This window comes from Syngnathoides biaculeatus, chromosome 12 (genome assembly GCF_019802595.1).
Source record: "Syngnathoides biaculeatus isolate LvHL_M chromosome 12, ASM1980259v1, whole genome shotgun sequence".
NCBI lineage: Eukaryota > Metazoa > Chordata > Actinopteri > Syngnathiformes > Syngnathidae > Syngnathoides > Syngnathoides biaculeatus.
In genome coordinates this window covers 347,662-366,750 of record NC_084651.1, presented here as the reverse complement: position 1 = coordinate 366,750, position 19,089 = coordinate 347,662, and the positions used below count along the sequence as shown (strand labels likewise).

The window sequence follows — 19,089 nt, the reverse complement described above, 5'->3', positions numbered from 1 at the left end:
ACGAAACTCCTTGTTGCACCAAGATTGTCAAAATTGAAGACACACGGAGGGGTTACTCGAGTTTAGACGAAATTGTTCTGAAATGCTAACGGCGTGATGTATTCATTTTGGGGGGGGGGGGGGGGACTGTCCACTATCCATCAAGGAGGAGAAGCGCCCGCGACGGTCGCCTGACGCCCGGAAGGAAAGTTTTCGCTCGAGCGGACGGACGAAGTCCTGCTCTACGTTAACGAGCCCCCATCGCATTCCGTGTCGTCGTCGTCGCAGAAAGTGAAATGCGGGTTGCGGCCGTCCACTTTGGTTTGTTTGTCTCCGGGCGGCGACCGGTTCAGGGTGTTGCGCTTTGCTCCGGGACAGCGGCGGGCAAGAGAATCGTCGCGCCAAAAGGTCAAACCGCGGCCTTCTCGCCCTCATTTTTGGGGCATCGAAGATCACCTTCGTCACCGTTTGGCCCGCCGTCGGCCGTTTTGGGTTCTGCGGCCGCGACGGATTGTCGTGACCCGGTCGCCTTTGGAAGCTGAGGAGGTTCCGCTCAATTTGGACCTCTCGGTCTGGCGCGACCGGAAGTGGACTCGCATTTTCAGGCCTTCCGTCCGTCTGTCTTCCACTTTCAGCTGGGCGACCTTCTCTGCCGTCGACTTTTGCTGCACGATCCCGTCGACCGATGGCGGACCCGAGTTCCGTCTTTCGCGATCGCTTGCATTTTCTTTTTTTTGACCGCTCCCGTCCGACTCGCACGCTTTTCCACGGCAGCCTCGGCGCGCGCCGTCCTGCGCCGGAAACGACCTTTTGAGCGGCGGTCGCGTCATCGCCCTGACGACGTCCTCCGACGCGCCCGATTGCTTTACCGGAGGTCACCTTTGAACTACGTACTGCGAGAACTGTCAAATATTTTCTTCAATGAATAAATGTGAAATTCAAAGAAATTTGCCGTTGTTGTCGGGAGGCGCTTTCACCGTTTCTTTCATTTGAGGCAATTTAAATCATCAATGAAGATGTCCATTCTTTTTGATTGGATCTTTGGAATAATTGTTACTTTTCTGTTTGTTTATTTGAAAACTGAACAATTTCAAATAAATGACGATTCAGTTCTTGGTTTGGTCTGGACAAAAGAAAAAAAAAAAGTCCTCCTTTCATGGAAGAGGACAGAAATCAGAGAATATTTCCGGTGGACAATTTTACGTTGAACGAGGACTCTTCTGATCAATCAATGACTTGTTGCACCTCTAATTGAGTCGGTCGGTATTGGTTGCTTGAATTCCCCCCCCCCCCCCCACCAAAACCTCGCTGATGTGCACCGCTGACACGGACGACCAGAAGAGCACGTTTACAAAACTGGCGCTAAATTAGCGACTTTCCCAAACGGGGCAAATTATTTTCACGCGCTTTTGCCACAACAAAGGAAGCAAAAACTTTTTGGGGAGACCTCGAAAGGAGCCGGAAGTGACGTCACGCGTCGCGATCGAAGAGGGATCAAACGTCAGAAGTAAAGCAGAGCTTGAGGCGTGTACGTGTACGCTCATATTCATATTATTTCTAGGTAGCGTAAAAACTGTTTACACTCTACAAAAATATCTTCATTACACCCTGTAAATATGTGCACTTCATCCAAAGTCGACGCGCGGTCGGTACTCCAGGACCATCGGGTACGTCTGCGGGGAAAGGACACACAAAACGCAGAAAAGATGAAAACGTCATACGACACCACAAAAACGTCACGCGGCAAAATAAACGAGCACCGTCGCAAAAGTTAGCATGCGGAGGCACGTCATACAAAGTCACGTCCCAAAATCGCAAGACGAAAGCCACAAACTCATCAAGGCGAACAAAAACAAAATAAAAATGGGACGGGAAAGGACTCGGGTCACGTCCTCAAAGGCACGACATCCTGAACATCAAAAGTGCCGCCTTGTCCGGGTTGACGTGACGTTGAGGGCGGCAGGCAGACGGCGAGCGTTTTGGCGCTTCTTACGTTGTCGGCGTGCAGCCTCCATCTGGTCATGTAGATGAACTCCATGGTGTGGTCTCGGCCCATAATCTCGCCGTTACACAACACGTCCAGCTGCTCCGCACGCACAAGCAAACGCGTCAGCGTGAGCGTCGGCCGCGCGGCCGACGCTCACGCTAACGCTGACGCTACCGACCTCGTAGGAGCTGGGCAGCTTGAGTTTGAGGCTGAGAAACTTCTTGATGGTTCCGACCGTCACGCGACTGGAACAGCGAATGAACTTCTTCATCAGATCCTGATTGACAAACACAAAACGAGCAGCGCTGAGCCTTTCCGTCCACCATCTCGAAGCAACGCAGACGTTGATCTGAAGCCTTTCAACGAGGGAAATGTAAACAAACAAACCAACGCAAGCTACGCAAGACCAACGCAACAGTACTCAAATACAAAGCCAAATCTGATCAAGCTGGGACATGAATACATTGAGTTGCAAATCATGTTCAACGTGCATTTCGCTGAATGCGCTTCAAATTTAATGTTGAAACTGATAAACTATTGTTTTGAGAAAATAATCAACTTCAATTTTATGGCCGCAACCCACTCCCAAAAAAAAAAAAAAAAAGCTGGCTCCGTTGTCGTCGTGTCCGACTGTGTTCCGTCACCTTTTCTTTGAAAAACATTCAGTAAACGTTTGGGAATTCTTTCCCATTTTGGCTCGATGTACAGCTTCAGCTGTTCAACAGTCTGGGGTCTCTGTTATCGTGTTTGACATTTTCAATGGGAGACAGGTCTGAACTGCAGGCAGGCGAGTCTCGTAGTCTCTCACTCCAGCAATACGCGCTGTTGGACACGTGCAGAATGTGGTTTGGCATTGTCTTGCTCAGACAACCATGAAAAAGCCCTCGCTTGGATGGCAGCGTACGTATCTCCAAAACCTTTCCGAATTAATGGTGCCTTCACTAATGTGGAAGAGACAGTTGTCATTGGCACAAACACAGCCCGGAGAAGCCGAGGGCGTTTCCGGGTGTTGTCGATGAACGGCTGTCGTTTTGCACAGTAGAGTTTGAAGTCGCGCTTACAGATGTGGAGCTCGACTGCATTTACTGACATTGGCTCCTGAGCCCACCTGGTGATATCCTTGAGACTTTTAAACGATGGTTTTTGACGACACGGCGCCTGAGAGCTCAACGGTCACGGCCATTCGATGTTGGCGTTTGGCCCCGCCGCTCCAGATTCTCTGGACCTTTTCATCGTATTACAGACCATAAACGATGAAATCTCGTTGTGGAACATTGTCCTTAAACTGTTGGGACTATCATGTCACACACTTCTTCACAAGTACGTGAACGCACCCCTCCCCGGGAAGGATTCAGACGAGCTTTCTTTTCTAGCCAATCACAGCAGCATCCCAACGATGAGCATTCCTCAACTCTTGCTAAAATTCTAATTGAATAATTATTTTCCAGTTGAAATAAACTTTCTCACTTTGAACATGAACTATCTTGTCAGTGTAGACTTTGTCCAACTTCATCAGATTTGGCTTTGTACGATTGAATGCACTGTCTTGTACCGCCCCCAGGTGGCCACGGAGACCACAGCTGAGCGGCACCCGGCAATATTTTTTATCGGAGTGGATTTACGGCCTCGTTGGGATTTGCAGGAATGAAGCGTCGCCCATTGATACTCGTGTGTGTGTTTCCCAATCGAATCAGCCCTCATGCGGAAAGAGATTGAAAGCGCCGGCCGATGCCCACCGTGACGCTGGCGTCGCCGACGCGGCCCGTGTTGCGCAGACAGTCCAGGCAGATGGCGATCTGGGGGTCGCTCCTGTGGTAGTCGTCGTCGGCGGCGGCGGCGCCGCCGCTGTCGTGGGGAAGCCCCGCCCCCGCCGTGACGTCAGCTGCGGTCGCACAAACAACTGTCACGACTTTTCTCCTTTCTTTTTCTAGCATATTGCGAGCGGGTTAGCATCGCGAGCGTGCGCCCGCTTCTGTCGTCGTCCTCACCTGGGAGGTTGTCGCCACGCCGGTTTTTCCTCCAGAACTCCAGCTCTCGCTCCTCCTCGTCTGGACAACAAAAACGACGGCGGCCGCGTCAACGTCAACGCGGCCGCCGTCCACCAGACGCAGGACTTACGCTCTCGCAGGCCCGGAACCAGCTTGAAGATGATCTCCTCCAGGGTGTTGTCCAACCTCAAAGCACGAACGTGAAGACGAGCGAGAAGTCACGTGAGTAGAAGCGGGAATTAGTGCGCAGGAAGTGGCAATGACAAGACAGGAAGTCAGATGAGAACAAAGACAAAGGGCACTGGTCTGACCTGAGCATCTCCAGGGGGTTCGTCTCGTGGACTTGGATGCCACATTTGGGACAGTCGTTGCTCTCTTCAAAGTGCTGCACGATGCAACTCTTACAGACTAAGGGTGCCCACACACACACACACGCGCGCGCGCGGGCGCAAAAATAAGCTAAGCTAAGCTAAGCTAAGCTAAGCTAAAGGAGAGCGAGCGCGGCCACTTACAGGTGTGCAGGCACTCGGTGACGGTGGCTGGCTTGATGAGGTAACCGCCGCAAAGGTAGCAGGTAATGAAATGGTTAAAGTCTCTCACTCGGTGCGTCCTCGCGGCGGCGGCCATGTCGGAAAGAAAGCCTTCGCCTCTGCGGCGTCGGACTCACGTTAGCAAAGGGCGAAGGGCGACTGGGTGAAGTCCTGCTCCATGTTCGCAAGTCCCGATCACGTTCAATGTCCTGGCGCCTCCTCGGAAAAAAGGCCGCCGACGAGCGCTTTTCCTTCCGGAACCTCCCGGCGACGCATGATCACTCCATGAGGGGGCGGCGGCTCCGTCGGCATCACACGCCGCTCGCTGTCGGAAGCGCACACGACACAAAGACAGACCACGTACTCCGAATACAACTTGTACAATGTTTGCGAGTCGGAAGAAAAAGGGACACAAGAAGGAGCAAGCCGACGAGATTTGACAAAATCACAAGAAGGCCTCCGGGGAAATGGAGTGTACATTGGCTCGCTAATCGCTAATCGGTATTGGCAGAGGGCGAGCATTCGCTGAGGGAATCCAACATCCCGTGCATGAGGGAGGAGGACAAAATCAAGTACGTCAGCATGAATAGTTGTTGAGTTTTGCACACAAACCAGGCTCAACGTCTCCCAAGACAAAAGTGACAGCTGCCTCAGCGCGCGTCTTCATACTACTGAAGGACGACTCGATTTGAAAAGACCCCCCCCCCCCCCCAAAGCCTCTCACCGGAAGTGATCCACCTGCTGTGACAATTCCGAAATGCGCGCGTGCGTGTTAGCCTCACGTTGACGTGCCTGCGCGTGTTCGACGAGAGCGCGGGCGCGCGCGCGCGCGCGCGGCTCCTCATGTTCGTTCGCGAGCCCGACGACGGAAACGACCTTACCGGAAAAGTTGGCGGGCCTGACGTCACCGACGTTCCGGACGACGCATCGAACCAAGGGAGAAGACGGGAGTCGAGTGCGGAAGCGAGCAGAAGAAATTCCAAAATATCGAAAACCTCCCAAAAGCCCTCCGTGCTCTTCTTCGAGCTCGCTCGCTCGCTCGCTTCCGCGCACGCCGCTTCCTGCCTCACACCGGATGCTCGCGTCCCTCCGTCGTCGCGCGCGCTGCCCGGTCGGGACTCAACAACACGGAACTTGGAGGCGCCGCTCGGCTCTGCTCGGCTCCGCTCGGCTCTGCTCGGCTCCGCTCGGCTCCGCTCGGCCGCGATCGGCCCGGCCGGTAGGCGTGCCGATAGCAGCGGTGGGCGGGAAAAGCCACCGGATGCGGAAACAAACCCTCGCAAGTCGCGGCCACGGCCGATTTTGCTACTTGCTTCTTTTTCCCTCGTTCCCATCAATTCTCGTTATGAAGGTTAAGCTGAAACACACTTGACGTCACTTCTTTGCGACCGCCTGCGTGGTTTTGAGAGCCAACAGCGCAACAAAAAACGTAACGTATCCCCATTAAAGACGATGTTGGGATGTTTCACAAGTGTACAATTGTAAGGATGTTATACAAGATGGAAGCAATGACCAATCCAGAAATAGTTCCCCAGTTCATTCAGGCCGAGAATCGAATTGAAGTCGGGATTGTCACGAGCACGCAACGTTCGCACTGGAGATCAACTTAATGCTGCTGCTCCCTTTGCGCTGGTCTAGAACGGGAACCGGCGATGGGTAAGAAGGCCGCTCTGTACGGGTTTACCACAAATGGGGGACGTTGACACCCTCTTACCTGTTCTGTATGAAGAAGACTTTACATCTTGCACATGTGTGACTCTGATAAGGAACGTCGTCCCGGGGCAGCACCGACTGCCGTAGATAAATTCCTTTGCGTGTTTTTACACACTTGGTCAATAAAGCCGATTCTGATTCTGAATTGACGAGTCGCGCCAGGGAACACGTTAGCCCCGCCCGCCGTCGTGCTCGTCACGGTGGAGTATTAGCGTGCATTGGCTCACCGGACAGTGCTGGCGTACTGTATGTAACCCGTAGTACGAGGCGTGCCAATGAGTATGCGCCCGATCCTGAGCGGTGACGGCGATGTTTGGCCGCGGGCGTCAGCAGCTGTCGCCGTCGGCGTCATGTCGTTGGAATGTTGACTGACGCCTTGCCGTTTTCCTCCACCCTTCCTTGTAATTCCCGACCTTGCCACATTTGGACTGACATCTATTTCGATACGGCGTGCTGTGTATAACCTCGTATCATACAGTAGATATTTAGTAGCACGCTCCAAGCTGGCGCGATCCCTCGTCCCGCCCGGGACCCGGAAGGTCTCCTTCGCTTGCCCCCTGCCGATCACGTGAACTAAGCACGTCGCGTATGCAATCCAAGACGGAAAAAAACATTTGCCCCGGCTTGCCCCCGGATGAAGTGCAGCCGAGGAAAGCGGAAAGCGTCCCGTCGCTACGGAAGATTTAGCCGCGCTGTCCCCCCGGGGGTGCGGAACAATTGAGGAGCCCGGAACCTTCGGAAGCCAAAACTTCTCAAAGCGGCTCCGTGGGGAAAAAATAGCTCCGCAAAATACTCCACGTTCATTTGTCACATCATTTTAAAGACCTGGCGTCACCGATGGTGTGCGCTCGGCTGACTTCGGAGCAGGAAGGGCGGGTTCTCTTCCCGCTGGGCGACGGTTCGGGGTACGGTTCGCCTTTTGCCCCAAGTTGGCCGGGATTCGAAGGAGTTCATGTATACGTGTGTACGTATGTGGGGGGGGGTTGTCCAGTGAAATTAAACAGAACCATCGGGCCAAGTAAAAAAAAAAAAAAAATCAAGTTTGTCAAAAACACACAAGGAATTTGTCCCAACTCTGATATGATTGTGACGTATCGTCACATACTGGAAATCGGAAAACTCGGCACGAATAAACTTGGGAGTCTTTTTAGGGATGGGCAGCTTTGCCCCAACGCACACACAGAACCAGTCTTGCGCTTGCGTGAAAATCCGGATGCGTCAGTTCTACGGGTTGTGAAAACACAGCCCAAACTTTCAATTGGGATGCTTTAGTGGAGTTGAAATCTATCTATCTATCTATCTATCTATCTATCTATCTATCTATCCATCTATCTATCTATCTATCTATCTATCTATCTATCTATCTATCTATCTATCTATCTATCTATCTATCTATCTATCTATCTATCTATCTATCTATCTATCTATCTATCTATCTATCTATCTATCTATCTATCTATCCATCCATCCATCCATCCATCCATCCATCCATCCATGCATCCATCCATCGTAATCTAATCTACGTCTTCATCCCAAGTGTTGTTCTTGGAGGTTCAGGGCAGGCTGTGGTAGGTGGGCCACGTGCATCATTGCGACACCAGGAATTGAACCTTCGCCCCACGTTGTGAGGGGGTGACGACCTGAAATAAGACACACACAGAAGATGGGCATGTGTGTGCGTGTGTTCTGTTGACAGCATAAATCTCCCGAGGACTAAAAAGGCTCAGCGGGGGGTTGTGGGGGGCTTGAGCGTTTGGCTCCAACAGGAAGTGATGATGCGTGTTTATTTGGAGCCGCTTGGAACGCGACGGGAGGGCGAGCGGGTCGCCGGGCCCGTCGGACGAGGCTCCGCAAGCGCACGCACGCACGTAACATTTCACACTGACCTCATTGTTAGCACGCCGTCAACACGCCGCCAAAAGTCCCTCGTGCGTGCCTTCCTTTAGCCCAGCGATTCGCCACTGAAAGCAAACCGACCCAAAAAGTTCCCCGCAGACGACGGGACTGACGCCGTTGGTCAGTTTTTTTTAGTGCGCTCCTTTTCATTTGTTGTTTCAGCTTCATGGCATAAACTGACCGCTACTGCGCTAGCATAGTTCGGTGGCCGCGCATCTGAAAAATCTCACCATTTTTCCTGCTGGCGACAGAAAAATCTGCTATGTCAGATTGGGTGAAAAAAATCAGACTTGAGCTGCAGCGTGAACGCGGCCTTTTTTTTTCAGCGGTTCTCCTCAAGACTGACTCGGGAAGGAATCGCTCAGCGTCAGGGTGGCACCGAGGAGACGAAAACGTCGGAGGTCAAAACGCTAGCACCCGTTCGTCGGTTGACGCCACCTTTCTGAGATGGACTCTCGCCAACGTGACGAGCGCCATGAGGTCATCGCGTGTCCGAGTGGCGATGAGGACGACGCCGGGGCCCGGCCGGATTATCGCGGCTAATATTAGCGCCGCGGGGGACGGAGGAATTCGACCGCGTACATCTCCGGAGGCGTCGTAAAGGCAAAGTCGCCACGCGCGCGGCGCCGACGTTGTCCTCCGTGAGCGGCGGCGGCGGCTCCCGCGTCGCGTGGCTTCGCTTCACGCCCGGTGGCACCTTGCTAACACTCACGAGGATGAACGCCAGCAGTCGGACACTTCATACATCACGCGTGACCCCTGACACGTCTGATGCGTGTCACAAATGACATTTCGGTGACAAAGATGACACGTACGAAAGATGACAAAAGCGTTGTACGTGGCGCAAACAACGAGGCCCACGACACGCTTACGGCATGTACGAGGCCGCACGCGGCACTTCTGCTACATGCAGCGTGACACGTGACGTGATACGCCAGAGGTCACGTGACACGTTGCACTCGTGAAGCGATCAATCGATGACGCAATCTGAAACTTATGACGCCAAAGACGGCGAGTATTCAACTTACGATGGCCACCACACCTGCTAATGGTACACGGTTGAAGACAAAAGTTAGCATCCGCTGCGCAAAAACACGTTTCATATTTGAGCTCAGTCGGGATCATCCCAATTATTTCCTTTTGTTAAATGCCACAATCATGACAGAGGTGAAAAGTTGGCATCCCTTTCCTTTGAAGCGCTGGAACCCCGGCCCGGTCCTCCTGACAGAACCGGTCAGCTTTTGCCGGTCGCCTTTTCAGACGCGCCTAAAAAATGTCCGACGGGATTCAGATCGGGGCCGCTCCGACACGTGGACTCTGTTATCCTCGAGCGGCTTTTTGAAGCATTCTGGCGGTACGCTTCGGGTCAGACTCGTTTGCGCCCAAGTTTTAGCTTCCTGGCTAATGTTGCCTTCACAGCTGCAACGAATGTTCTTTCTTCACGAACGCGTCTGTTTTATGAAGAGGTCCGGTTCCCGATTGGGCAAAACGGCCCCACGACATAATGCCGCCCAGTCCATCCTTCACAGTTGGGACGGTGTTCTCAGGTCAACTAGCTCGGACTTTACAGCCCGAAAGCTCCACTTTAGTTTTATCAGACCACAGCACATGTCTCCAGAAGTTCAGGTCTTTGTCTTTTATGTTTTTGTTTTTTTTTTTTTTTAGGGGTTATGTCTTCATTCTCAGGAAGTGGCCTCTTCAGCGCATCTCGGCGCAAGGGCTCCATGACACTTTTCTTCTTAGCAGCTCGGTCCGGCATCTTCACGAGGTCTTTAGCTTTTCTTCTGCTGTGGATTTCAAAACTCAGGCCGCACGTACGGCACACATTCAACTCGTGATGCGTCCGACATGATGATGATGATGATGATGATGATGATGATGATGATGTGCGCCTTCCTGCCCACGGAAGGTTCTTGTCACCGGCCGGCTCGCTTGCCGACAACTTTTCCCACGCACGCCCTCGTGAACGCATCGGAGACTTTTGCCTTCTATTTGCGTCTCCAGGCCACAGCTGCTCGGCGGGCGTGAAGGTCGCTCGGAAGCGAGGAGTCACCTTCGGACGGGGAAAGGGGTCCGAGGTTCCGTTCCCGCCGCACTTCCTGCAATTCCGACGGAGGTCCGATTTTCTCACGTCGGCGGAATTTCCCACCCGAGCCTCTTTCGCGTGGAAGGGCAACGGGAGTCGGAGCCGACGAGCGAGTGAAAAAAAGGATCAAAGCGAAATAAAAGCAAACAATTGAAACCTACAGGAAGTGGAAACGGGATGAGCTCGATGGGTTTCACTTGAAATGAAATGAAAACTTCACTTGGGATAGGAAAGAAGCTGAAGTGGAATCAGCTGGACGACCTTTGACACGACGTCACGTACGGCGAATGCAAATTTCCGTTGCGAAAGTTGAAAGGAAATCGACCTTTGACCCGAGAAGCGAGCGAAAGCGACCGCTGGCCCAAAAAAAGCAGCTGACCCGTCGGCGGCGGGTGACCATGACGCGATGGGCAGTTGCCAGGTCGCGTGTCCGTGCCAAAGATTGTCTACGACGACCGCCGTGACTCACTCGCGCTCGAAACTTGCAAGTCGAGTTCAAGCGGAGGGCCTCTCTGTCGCTCGTGTAACCGTGGCGTCAGGTCGCTACGAATAAAAATCAAGAGGCTAAAAATACTATTGTGGGCACATTTAAAAAAAAAAAAAAAGCCAGAGGCCGCTTCCACTTTGAACGGGATGAGGTCACCCGTTAAGACTCGACGAGACCATCGCCGATCGTTTACTGACGTGGAGCTTTGGCATGTGGACGAAACGTGATATGCTTTTTAGTCGGGCAATATTGCTGCTTTTGTACATTCATTGAACGTGCCACGAGCTCCTCCCCCATTTAGGTGATGGTCTCGATTGGTGACGTCACACCCAAAGTAAACCTGCAAGCCAGCGGAGCTCAGTTGGAAAAGCGGCGAGGAAGTCAAAGTGAGAGAGCGCAAATCAGAAAGTCACTAAAAAGCCAGCCGGCATTTTCGTGGCGTGCGCCCACAACAATCATTTTGCAGCCCATAATATTATTTTTACCTCGACCTGACGCCGTGCGTGACTTGGTACTTGAAACTCAGCCGGGTTTGGAGTATTTTTTGTTATCTTCTTGCGTCGCGTTTCACATAATTAGGTGAAACTTCTCTCCACGATTCCCATTATTATGTGAAACATGACCATGTTTTTTGTTTTTTTTTTTTGGGTGTGGCAGTAATACGCTTCTGCACTTATCAAACATTTTGGTCGCAAGTACAACGAGCTGTCACGGCTAACATGAAAATACTTGTACAGTAGCATAGTTGGCCCAAACGATGTCATATTATTCTAAGCCACTATGTGTTAAAAAAAAAAAAAAATATTCAATGAAATGGTACCTAAATAAGTGTGCGAAGCAAAGTATTCTAAAATGTAATACAGTTACATGTTAAGCCCAAGTGAAATGTACAGTCGTGCACAGTTTGACTATCGAATGCACTGCTCTGAAGTGAGTGACAGGCGATCAAATGATTCAATTGGAATCCCAAAGTAAGGTTCCCGTCGTGATCTACCGATTTTCAAGTGGGTTCGACTTTTTACGGTGCCGAGGTGGAAAGATATTATGGGATGTCCCGTGGCCGGCGTGGATTTCCTTCCAGAGTGAGACCTCCGACTGGCACAGCCGTCGTGGGCGTGGGCGTGGGCGTGGGCGTGCGCGCTATAAGAAGGGGAGCACTGGGGTCGAGTCGCCTGCTGATACCGCGATGGGGCTGCACAGCGTCCAGGAACTGGTCAGTGCGCGCGTGTCCTCGACAACTTGGGACGATTCTTTTTTTTTTTTTTTTTTTTTTACGTTTGCTCTTCATTTCCGCTCCCAGGTGAGCGGAGGAAGGTCAGAGTGGAACGCGGGTGGCGAGCGTGACGATCGAAATGCGGGACGCGGCGACCTCTCGGAGGACGACAGCGGCGGCGAGCACGACGAGGTCAGCGCGGCGGCCCTCAACGTGAGTCCCGTCCGTCACGTGACAGGAAATGCTTCCGTTGCGACGCGAGCGGTCAGCGCGTCGGGCGTTCTGCGGTCCGCGTTCCGATCCGTCCGGCGAGGATTTCGTCCCGCGGCTTTCGTTGGTTTGCCGGTTGAAGCGCCCGAAAAGTGTCGTTTGGCGACGCCTTCAGGCACGACGCAGTACTGCACGTGCCGAACTCCAAACAAACGGAGGACGCCAAGCAGGGCGAGCTTCCAAATTTGGGCCATCTCCGACTGCTCGTGCAACGTAACATCGAACTAATGCCGCGCTACCGCCATCCGAGAGCAAATGTTAAGATGTGCTAACATCATGCAACGTGCTATGCCAGATGAATGATGGACGCAAGTCATATTAATATTGATCCTTGCCTATTCAAGTTTGGAATGCTTTGCTAACATTGTACTGGCGCTCCAGCGGCGCTAATGCCATTTTTCATGCTCCACGCAAATGCTTTTGAACTGTTCACATTCCTCGGGGAAGCCGACCTCGACGGAACCGAGACGGACAAACGGCGGGTCTGCGTTTCAGATGGACAAATGCGGCCGCCTGCGTCTGGAAACGGTGGACGACCTGCTCAACATCCTGCAGCTGAGGAAGAGGAGGCGGCAGAGGAAGGCGCCCGTCCGCAAGAAGACGGAGGCCCCCCCCGCCGAGACGCTGGTGAGACCGGCAGCAAATTTCCTTCCGCCGCTCGCTCGCTCGCTCGCCCGCCGACGTGACGCCATCATGGTGCCTCGCAGCCCGACATGGTGGAGGCGCCCCTCTTCCTCGCCGCCGCCGTGGACAACAAGATGGCCGTCGTACTCAAGTACCTGAACGAGGGAGGGAACCCCGACGCCGTCGATGGTGTGAGTTCTCGCCCCCGTTGAGAGAAGGGCTCGATCGGCCGGCGTCGGGAACATCGGTCCGTGTTCTCTGCCGCTTATCCTCACAAGGGCACGACGGCGGGGTACACCCTGAACCCGTCGCCGGCCATTTGCGCTAACTCGGAGTCGAGCCTTTGCAAAACGGCACACAAACTCCTCCGTTGCGCCACCTTCGAGGTCACGTTTGGAAAATAGATCATGGCTGAGCCCGGGTCACGTGACCAGAGACAGCCAATCACAGGCAATCTTTTGCTGAGGTTTTTTTGTTTGTTTGTTTTTTTTTTTTTAAGCAAATTGTATTCACGTAAGTTTCCCAGAGCAATTGTAATTGAAGTCCACATCAAAAATTCACGTCAACGTCATTTTTGTTTCCCCGACACTGGCGATGACGTCGTGTTGGTGTTCAGTTCCAAAGGACCGCCCTCCACAAAGCGTCCTTCAAAGGTCACGTGGAAGTCATGACCACGCTGCTGGACGCCGGCGCCGCCATTGACAGGAAGGACAAAGTGAGAGCGACGTCCGGAACTTGTACCACGGCCAGGAAATGCCGTGTGACTTACGCCACTGTGTGTGTGTGTGTGTGTGTGTCAGCTGGAGTCCACGGCGGTCCACTGGGCCTGCAGAGGCGGGAACCTTCCCGCCCTTCAGCTCCTCCTCCGACGCGGGGCCCAGATCTCCGCCAGAGACAAGGTGGCCCTCTCGCCTCTGCACTTTACACCCGATTGTCAGCCGAAACGGGTCGCAGGACTTCATCCTGGTTTGGGACCGTTACAGACCACCTGAAGGAACTTTCAACGTCGTGATGTTGTTTTGGAAAATTGTTTTTGTTTCTGGCAGGATGAGGGAAGAAGCAATTTGTGGGTTTTTATGACAAAAAGAAATGCAAATCTTCCGAGTCGTCAGTCCCGACTGAAGTTCAGAGTTTAAAGTCCCTCCGTTGCAACAAACAGAGAGAGACAAAACAAAACCTAAAAAATTATATCTTCATCCAGCTGCACGTGAAGCCGTCGTTCCGACGTCATGTCAGAATCGTCTAGCGGCAACAGCGAACGGGAGCGCGAGAAGCCACAACGCGACAAAGCCTGCAAAGGTTGGAGGTGCAACTCCTTCAACTACATTTTGCAACACAAGACGACAATGGCGGAGTTCTCGGCTTGGGAATCGTATGCGTGTACGCTATGTTGTCGTGGTTAGCGTGAACTTTTGTCCGATCGCACCAGCCGGAGGCAAAACTACGTTTCAGCTAGTTTGACGTCAGTCGTTTTCCGGGTTTGGTCACGTAATGTGACCACGTACAGCGGATGTGGCCGCCGGACAAAGGAAGCTGACCGACTTGGCTAACAAATAAGGTTAAAAACAACAAGTGAGCCTAAACGCTACAGAGAGGGGGGACAAGGAGGCTAAAAAAAATCAAGGTAAGAAACGGCAGCTAGAAGATGAGGACATCAAATGATTGTACAATCTTGGCTAGCAAAAGCTCGTACGAAAATAATGATAATCTATTCAGTTTCCTAAATCATGCTGAGTACGAGCCTTCACAAATGAATCCGACCAACTGGCAAAGCTAAAGAACAATGCTAATAAATGTAGCTAACAAAGCTAAGCCTAGTTACGTGGTCGCGCGGACCCTTGTCACGCAATGGCTGGCAATAAGCGAAAGCTTCGTAGCGCACGCGTTTCGTTGGAACAAGCTAACTGCTCTTCAAAAAAAAAAAGAAAGGCCAATCCTTCTCCATTTTCAAGAGAAAATATGTATCTACGTATTTAGAGAATTGACTGACTGCTGGGATCAAAGTCCAGTTTTGTTTCTGCCAGGTATTACTTGGCGCCGTGGCGGTCTTTTTCCTGATTCCTGTTAAAATGTCTTCCGAGCAGACGCAATAAGCTTTCGGCGCGCTTCTAGTCGTAATTTGGCGTGTCCCGGTGCTCTTATCGTGAAAGAAAGAATTAAAAAAAAAAAAAAATGTTTTGCTGTCGCTCCTGCAGCTGCACAGTTGCCCTCTGCACGTGGCCGTCAGGACGGGACACCTCGAGTGCGCCGAGTACCTGGTCCATTGCGGCGCCGACCTCAACGCCAGAGACCGGGTGAGGAGACGCGCTGGTCCGAAGTCAACCCTCCCGTCCACAGAGGATCCGGTTGTAGTCGGCTCTAGTTCTAAGAGAGGGGTTCTGTCCGAAGGGAGACGTCCAGCTCTGAGATTGGCGTCCACGAGAAGGTAATCGTGCTGACGGAAGATTCTAGTGCCAAGAAAGCGGAAAACCTGGGAGTCGAGAGAAGAAAGGTTCTCGGGCGCTAGTCCCAAATGAAAAGCAGAGTCGCAAACCAGAAGGGGGCACCCGTCCGAAAATCGGTGGGGGGGGGGGGAGAGGTTCTTGTCCGCTAGATCCAAAGAAGGCTGTAGGCCCAAGTGAAGGTTTTCATCCCGACAGAGGGTTCTGGTCACGTGAAAAGGCTCACAGCAAGTTGCGGTCCGAGGAGAAGGTTCTGGTTCCGTCCAAGCTTTGCGCTGATGGTGCGGCATTTGTGCGCTAGGACGGCGACACCTGCATGCACGACGCCGTGAGGATCAACCGCTTCAAGATGATCAAGCTGCTCATGATGTACGGCGCCAGCCTCGCCGTCAAGAACTGCGTGAGTGGAAGCCGCCGCCGCCGCCACGCGCTGGAGTCGCGGGCCGTGACGCGCGCGTGGTCTCGCCCTACCCGACAGGACGGCAAGACGCCGATGGAGACGCTGTACTCGTGGCAGAACGGCGCCAAGAGTCTCCTCTTCCGCTTCGGCGAGGAGAAGGCGGAGCTTCACGAGAAGACGATGTGACGTCGACGCCGTCTCCGCTCGCGTGCCTTTTTCCTCAAATGTTGCTGGACGACATTTTTCTTTTCTTTCTGTTTTTGAGGAGGAACTTTATTGCTGTTTTAGTCAACTTGAAACTAGCGCCAGGACGAGGCCACTGCTTGTGAAAAGACTTTTTATTTATTTGACGGCTGTGAGAGGTTTCGAGGAAGCTTTGCAGGATGTGGCGGGATTGCTATTGATGCGTGTTTGAGAAGGTTGGCGATAAAGTCGCTTGGAGAGAAAGCCTCAGTTTCTTGACTCAGCGGGCGGCGGCCGTCGCGGGCTCCGAGGCCTCGGACGGGGGGGGGGGGGGGGGGGGGCGGAAAGGTCCCGGTCGGCGGGAAGGAGTCCGCTGCGGAAAAGCCGGGACGCCAGAAAGGGGAAGAACGAGATGGCGGCCAGCGAGCACAGCGTGGCGGAAGTTTTGACGGGGAAGCGCTGCACGGAGACGCCTCGCCGCCCGGGAACCGCAGCACGGGCGGCGGGCCCAGCAGAGCCTCGCCGCCCGGCAGCCGGCTCCGTAAGCGTCGGCGCCGCTGAAGAACAGCACGGCCAGCAGCTGCGGGAAAAGCCTCGGCGCCCGGGAACCAGAAGACGATGACGCCGGATGTCAGGGAGCTCAGCGCCGTCCCGCCGGCAAATTGACGAGAGTCTCGCGGGAGTTACGGACCTTCCGCGCGCACGCACGCGCCCGGTCCGCTTGGCGACTGACGTGCCGGACGGCCCCCGTCGCTCACCTGCGGCCTGAGGACCCCGACGGCAGGGCGGAGTCGGTCGACGACACGACGGCGGCGGCGATGCGCCCGACGCCCGTGATGGAGACGTACGGCGGCGTCAGGTTCTGGAGAACCAAAGGCAGAACCAGCGCCGTAAGGGGACGGAGAACCGTACGATGTCCGGTTCCAGTCCGAGCACAAAAAAAAAAAAAAAACACAGGGGGCTTAGCCTTTTCATTTTTCATTTCTACGCCTTTAGACGCAGAATAACGGCACCGAGTGTAAATCTTTCGGACCGGCACGTAACGGAACATGAAAATGACACGTCGCAACCTAACTTGCATTACTCGTACTGCACTGCATACGTATCCCACGGTCCCACCCAACACAGAACCGATCTCAACCCGTTTGCCACTGACCCGTAAGGTTGCGACACGGGCGTTGCGCTCACCTGCGGACGCCCCCAGAAGGACGGGCGGAATGCCAAAGACCGCGAAGACGGCGGCGGTCCCGACCTCGACCCGTGTTCGTGCGCACTCACCGACAGGAAGTAGTGGTCCAGAAGGATCCAGACGTCGCCCACGTTCCAGGCGCCGATCCAAGGAGCGTGCGACGTGGAACCGAGGGGCGCCGCGCGGGGACTGGACACAGCGAGCGGAACGCACGCCCGCTACACACACACACGCGCGGTCGGTCAGCGGGTTTGCGCGCCACAGGTCGGAGGTCACGCGATGAGGTGTGGCGTTCGGGACCAGGCTGAAGAAGATGAGGAGCAGCTGGATGACGTCGGTGTACGCCACGGAGTAGAGCCCGCCCAGCAGCGTGTAGGTGATGGCCACGCACGCCGAGATCCAAACGCACACGCCGAAGGAGAGGTCCAGAACCACGCTGACGGTCACGCCTGACGCGCGTCGGAGCGTGGAGGGCACCCACAAAGCGCCCGGCGACAGCGACACCGAGCTGGAGACGGCCGTCCGGCCTTTCCCGTACCGGCGCCCGAAGGGATCCAACATGGTGACGCGGCGGCTCGCGCGGAGCGGGCCGGCGAACACCAGGCCGCCTGTTCGAGAGCCGGCACGGCGCAGGAGGTCACGCGGAGACGGACGACAGTCGCGCTCACGATCGCACCTACGGGCGATTTCGAGTCTCCGAGCAAGTTTTTCGGGGGGGGGGGGGGGGGGGGGGATGCGGGAGGAAAACCGGAGAAAAGCCACACAGGGGCGCCCGATGCTATTTGTTAGCCTGCCTATGGCGTTTCCTCAGTATTTGCTTCAAATACACATTGTAATGGCGGAAGGGTTTACTTCAACGTCCATCTAATCTTCAAATGATTGAATTTGACGTGCTGTATCCCAGCGTGACGGCGGCGGCCCACGGAGGGCGTGTACGCCATCTCGGCCGTGCCCGCGATGAAACCGCCTCCGACCCACGAGGCGATCGTTAGACGCGGGTCGGAAGATCCTCACCGGTCGTGGTGAAGACGCCCACCGGCAGCGACATCTCCAGGGCGCCGCCCGCCCGCTTATTCTGCTCCCTCCTGGACTTCAGCGAGTAGAAGAAGAACATGGAGATGATGCCGGGGATGTTGGCGGCCATCTTGGGCTAGAAGACGTGAAAAAAAGGGGAGCGGCTTCGTCTCAAGTGCCTTCATTAAATGGGACAAAAAACAAAACAAAAGTGGACATCTTTAATGAAGCGCGCGTCACCCTCTCGACCACCAGGATTTCCGCGTTCTTAGTCACGTGACGTCACATACCGAGAAAGAATATATATGTGGAATAATGATAACAATTATAAAAATCCTGCCGTGGCAAAGCAAAACATTGAAATCGTGTATAATGTGTCCAAAAGTATTCGCTTCTCCACGAGCCGTCTCGTCGTCGGTGCGCAGCCATTTTGAGGGCTTTCAGGACACGTTCCGGTCGGAATATCTGCCTCGGAGTTCTGGGGCCCGGGGGTTCGAATCCCGGCCCTGCCTGTATACCCGCGCGCCTTTTCCACGGGCGCTCCCACCGATTGGGAACGTCCAGAAGCACAACAGAAAGTGAACAAATGAATGAACATTGTCGGTTTCCGGTTCATTTTTTTTTTCCGTTTTATTTGAACTTTCTGTCGTAAACAGTAAAAAAAAAAAAAAAAAATCATTTATGGCACATCACATCGCACTAAACCAAAGTTAGAGTGAATCTATTGAATTTAAAAAAAAAAAGAAAAAAAAAACGTATCTGAGGCTGAAATGGAAAATGGATTTACCGGAGTGAAGTTGACCTAAAAAAAAAAAATAATAATAATAATAATCAACAATTAGTGACGCGTTTCATATTTTCTCCACCAGGAGTCAGCAAACCAAATCAACGAAGCCAATCGAAGTAGAAGAAGAAAAAGGCGCCTTGTGATTGGCTCGTTTCAAACGGAGAGCGCCAGTCGAGCCGCACTTGTCGCGTTCGGGAACTTTTCCGCATTTGGGTGCATTTCTTACCTCTCACTTTCTTCCTTTTCTGTCAAATGCGCCAAGAGGAGCTGGCAGGTAGGTGAGTGCGAATGGAGACGTCGTT

General features: G+C 53.6%; 2 protein-coding genes and 1 pseudogene across 3 annotated transcripts; 1 reads left to right on the top strand and 2 right to left on the bottom strand.

The window, feature by feature from the left end:
* Nucleotides 1-1,512: 1,512 nt before the first annotated feature.
* pcgf5b (polycomb group ring finger 5b) lies at nt 1,513-5,640 on the bottom strand. 2 transcript variants are annotated; one of them, XM_061838011.1, is made up of 9 exons: nt 5,366-5,640; nt 4,467-4,809; nt 4,266-4,362; nt 4,085-4,140; nt 3,955-4,014; nt 3,703-3,848; nt 2,145-2,243; nt 1,973-2,062; nt 1,513-1,652 (listed from the first exon to the last, which is right to left on the bottom strand). In XM_061838011.1, the coding sequence occupies exons 2-9, from the start codon at nt 4,579-4,581 to the stop codon at nt 1,605-1,607; spliced, it is 711 nt and encodes a 236-aa protein (XP_061693995.1). In that variant the 5' UTR covers nt 4,582-4,809; nt 5,366-5,640; the 3' UTR covers nt 1,513-1,604. The 2 variants fall into 2 exon arrangements, with proteins under 2 accessions (XP_061693995.1, XP_061693996.1); XM_061838012.1 differs by lacking the exon at nt 5,366-5,640 and adding an exon at nt 5,097-5,347.
* A 125-nt stretch (nt 5,641-5,765) lies between these two features.
* On the top strand, nt 5,766-16,032 carry LOC133510219 (ankyrin repeat domain-containing protein 1-like). The gene is made up of 11 exons (XM_061838010.1): nt 5,766-5,913; nt 6,029-6,140; nt 8,420-11,879; nt 11,967-12,092; nt 12,645-12,776; nt 12,857-12,964; nt 13,390-13,488; nt 13,574-13,672; nt 14,969-15,067; nt 15,516-15,614; nt 15,693-16,032. Exons 3-11 carry the CDS (start codon nt 11,616-11,618, stop codon nt 15,798-15,800), a joined length of 1,134 nt encoding a protein of 377 aa, XP_061693994.1. The 5' UTR covers nt 5,766-5,913; nt 6,029-6,140; nt 8,420-11,615; the 3' UTR covers nt 15,801-16,032.
* A 32-nt stretch (nt 16,033-16,064) lies between these two features.
* Nucleotides 16,065-17,694, bottom strand: LOC133510060 (high-affinity choline transporter 1-like; annotated as a pseudogene).
* Between the last annotated feature and the right edge of the window lie 1,395 nt (nt 17,695-19,089).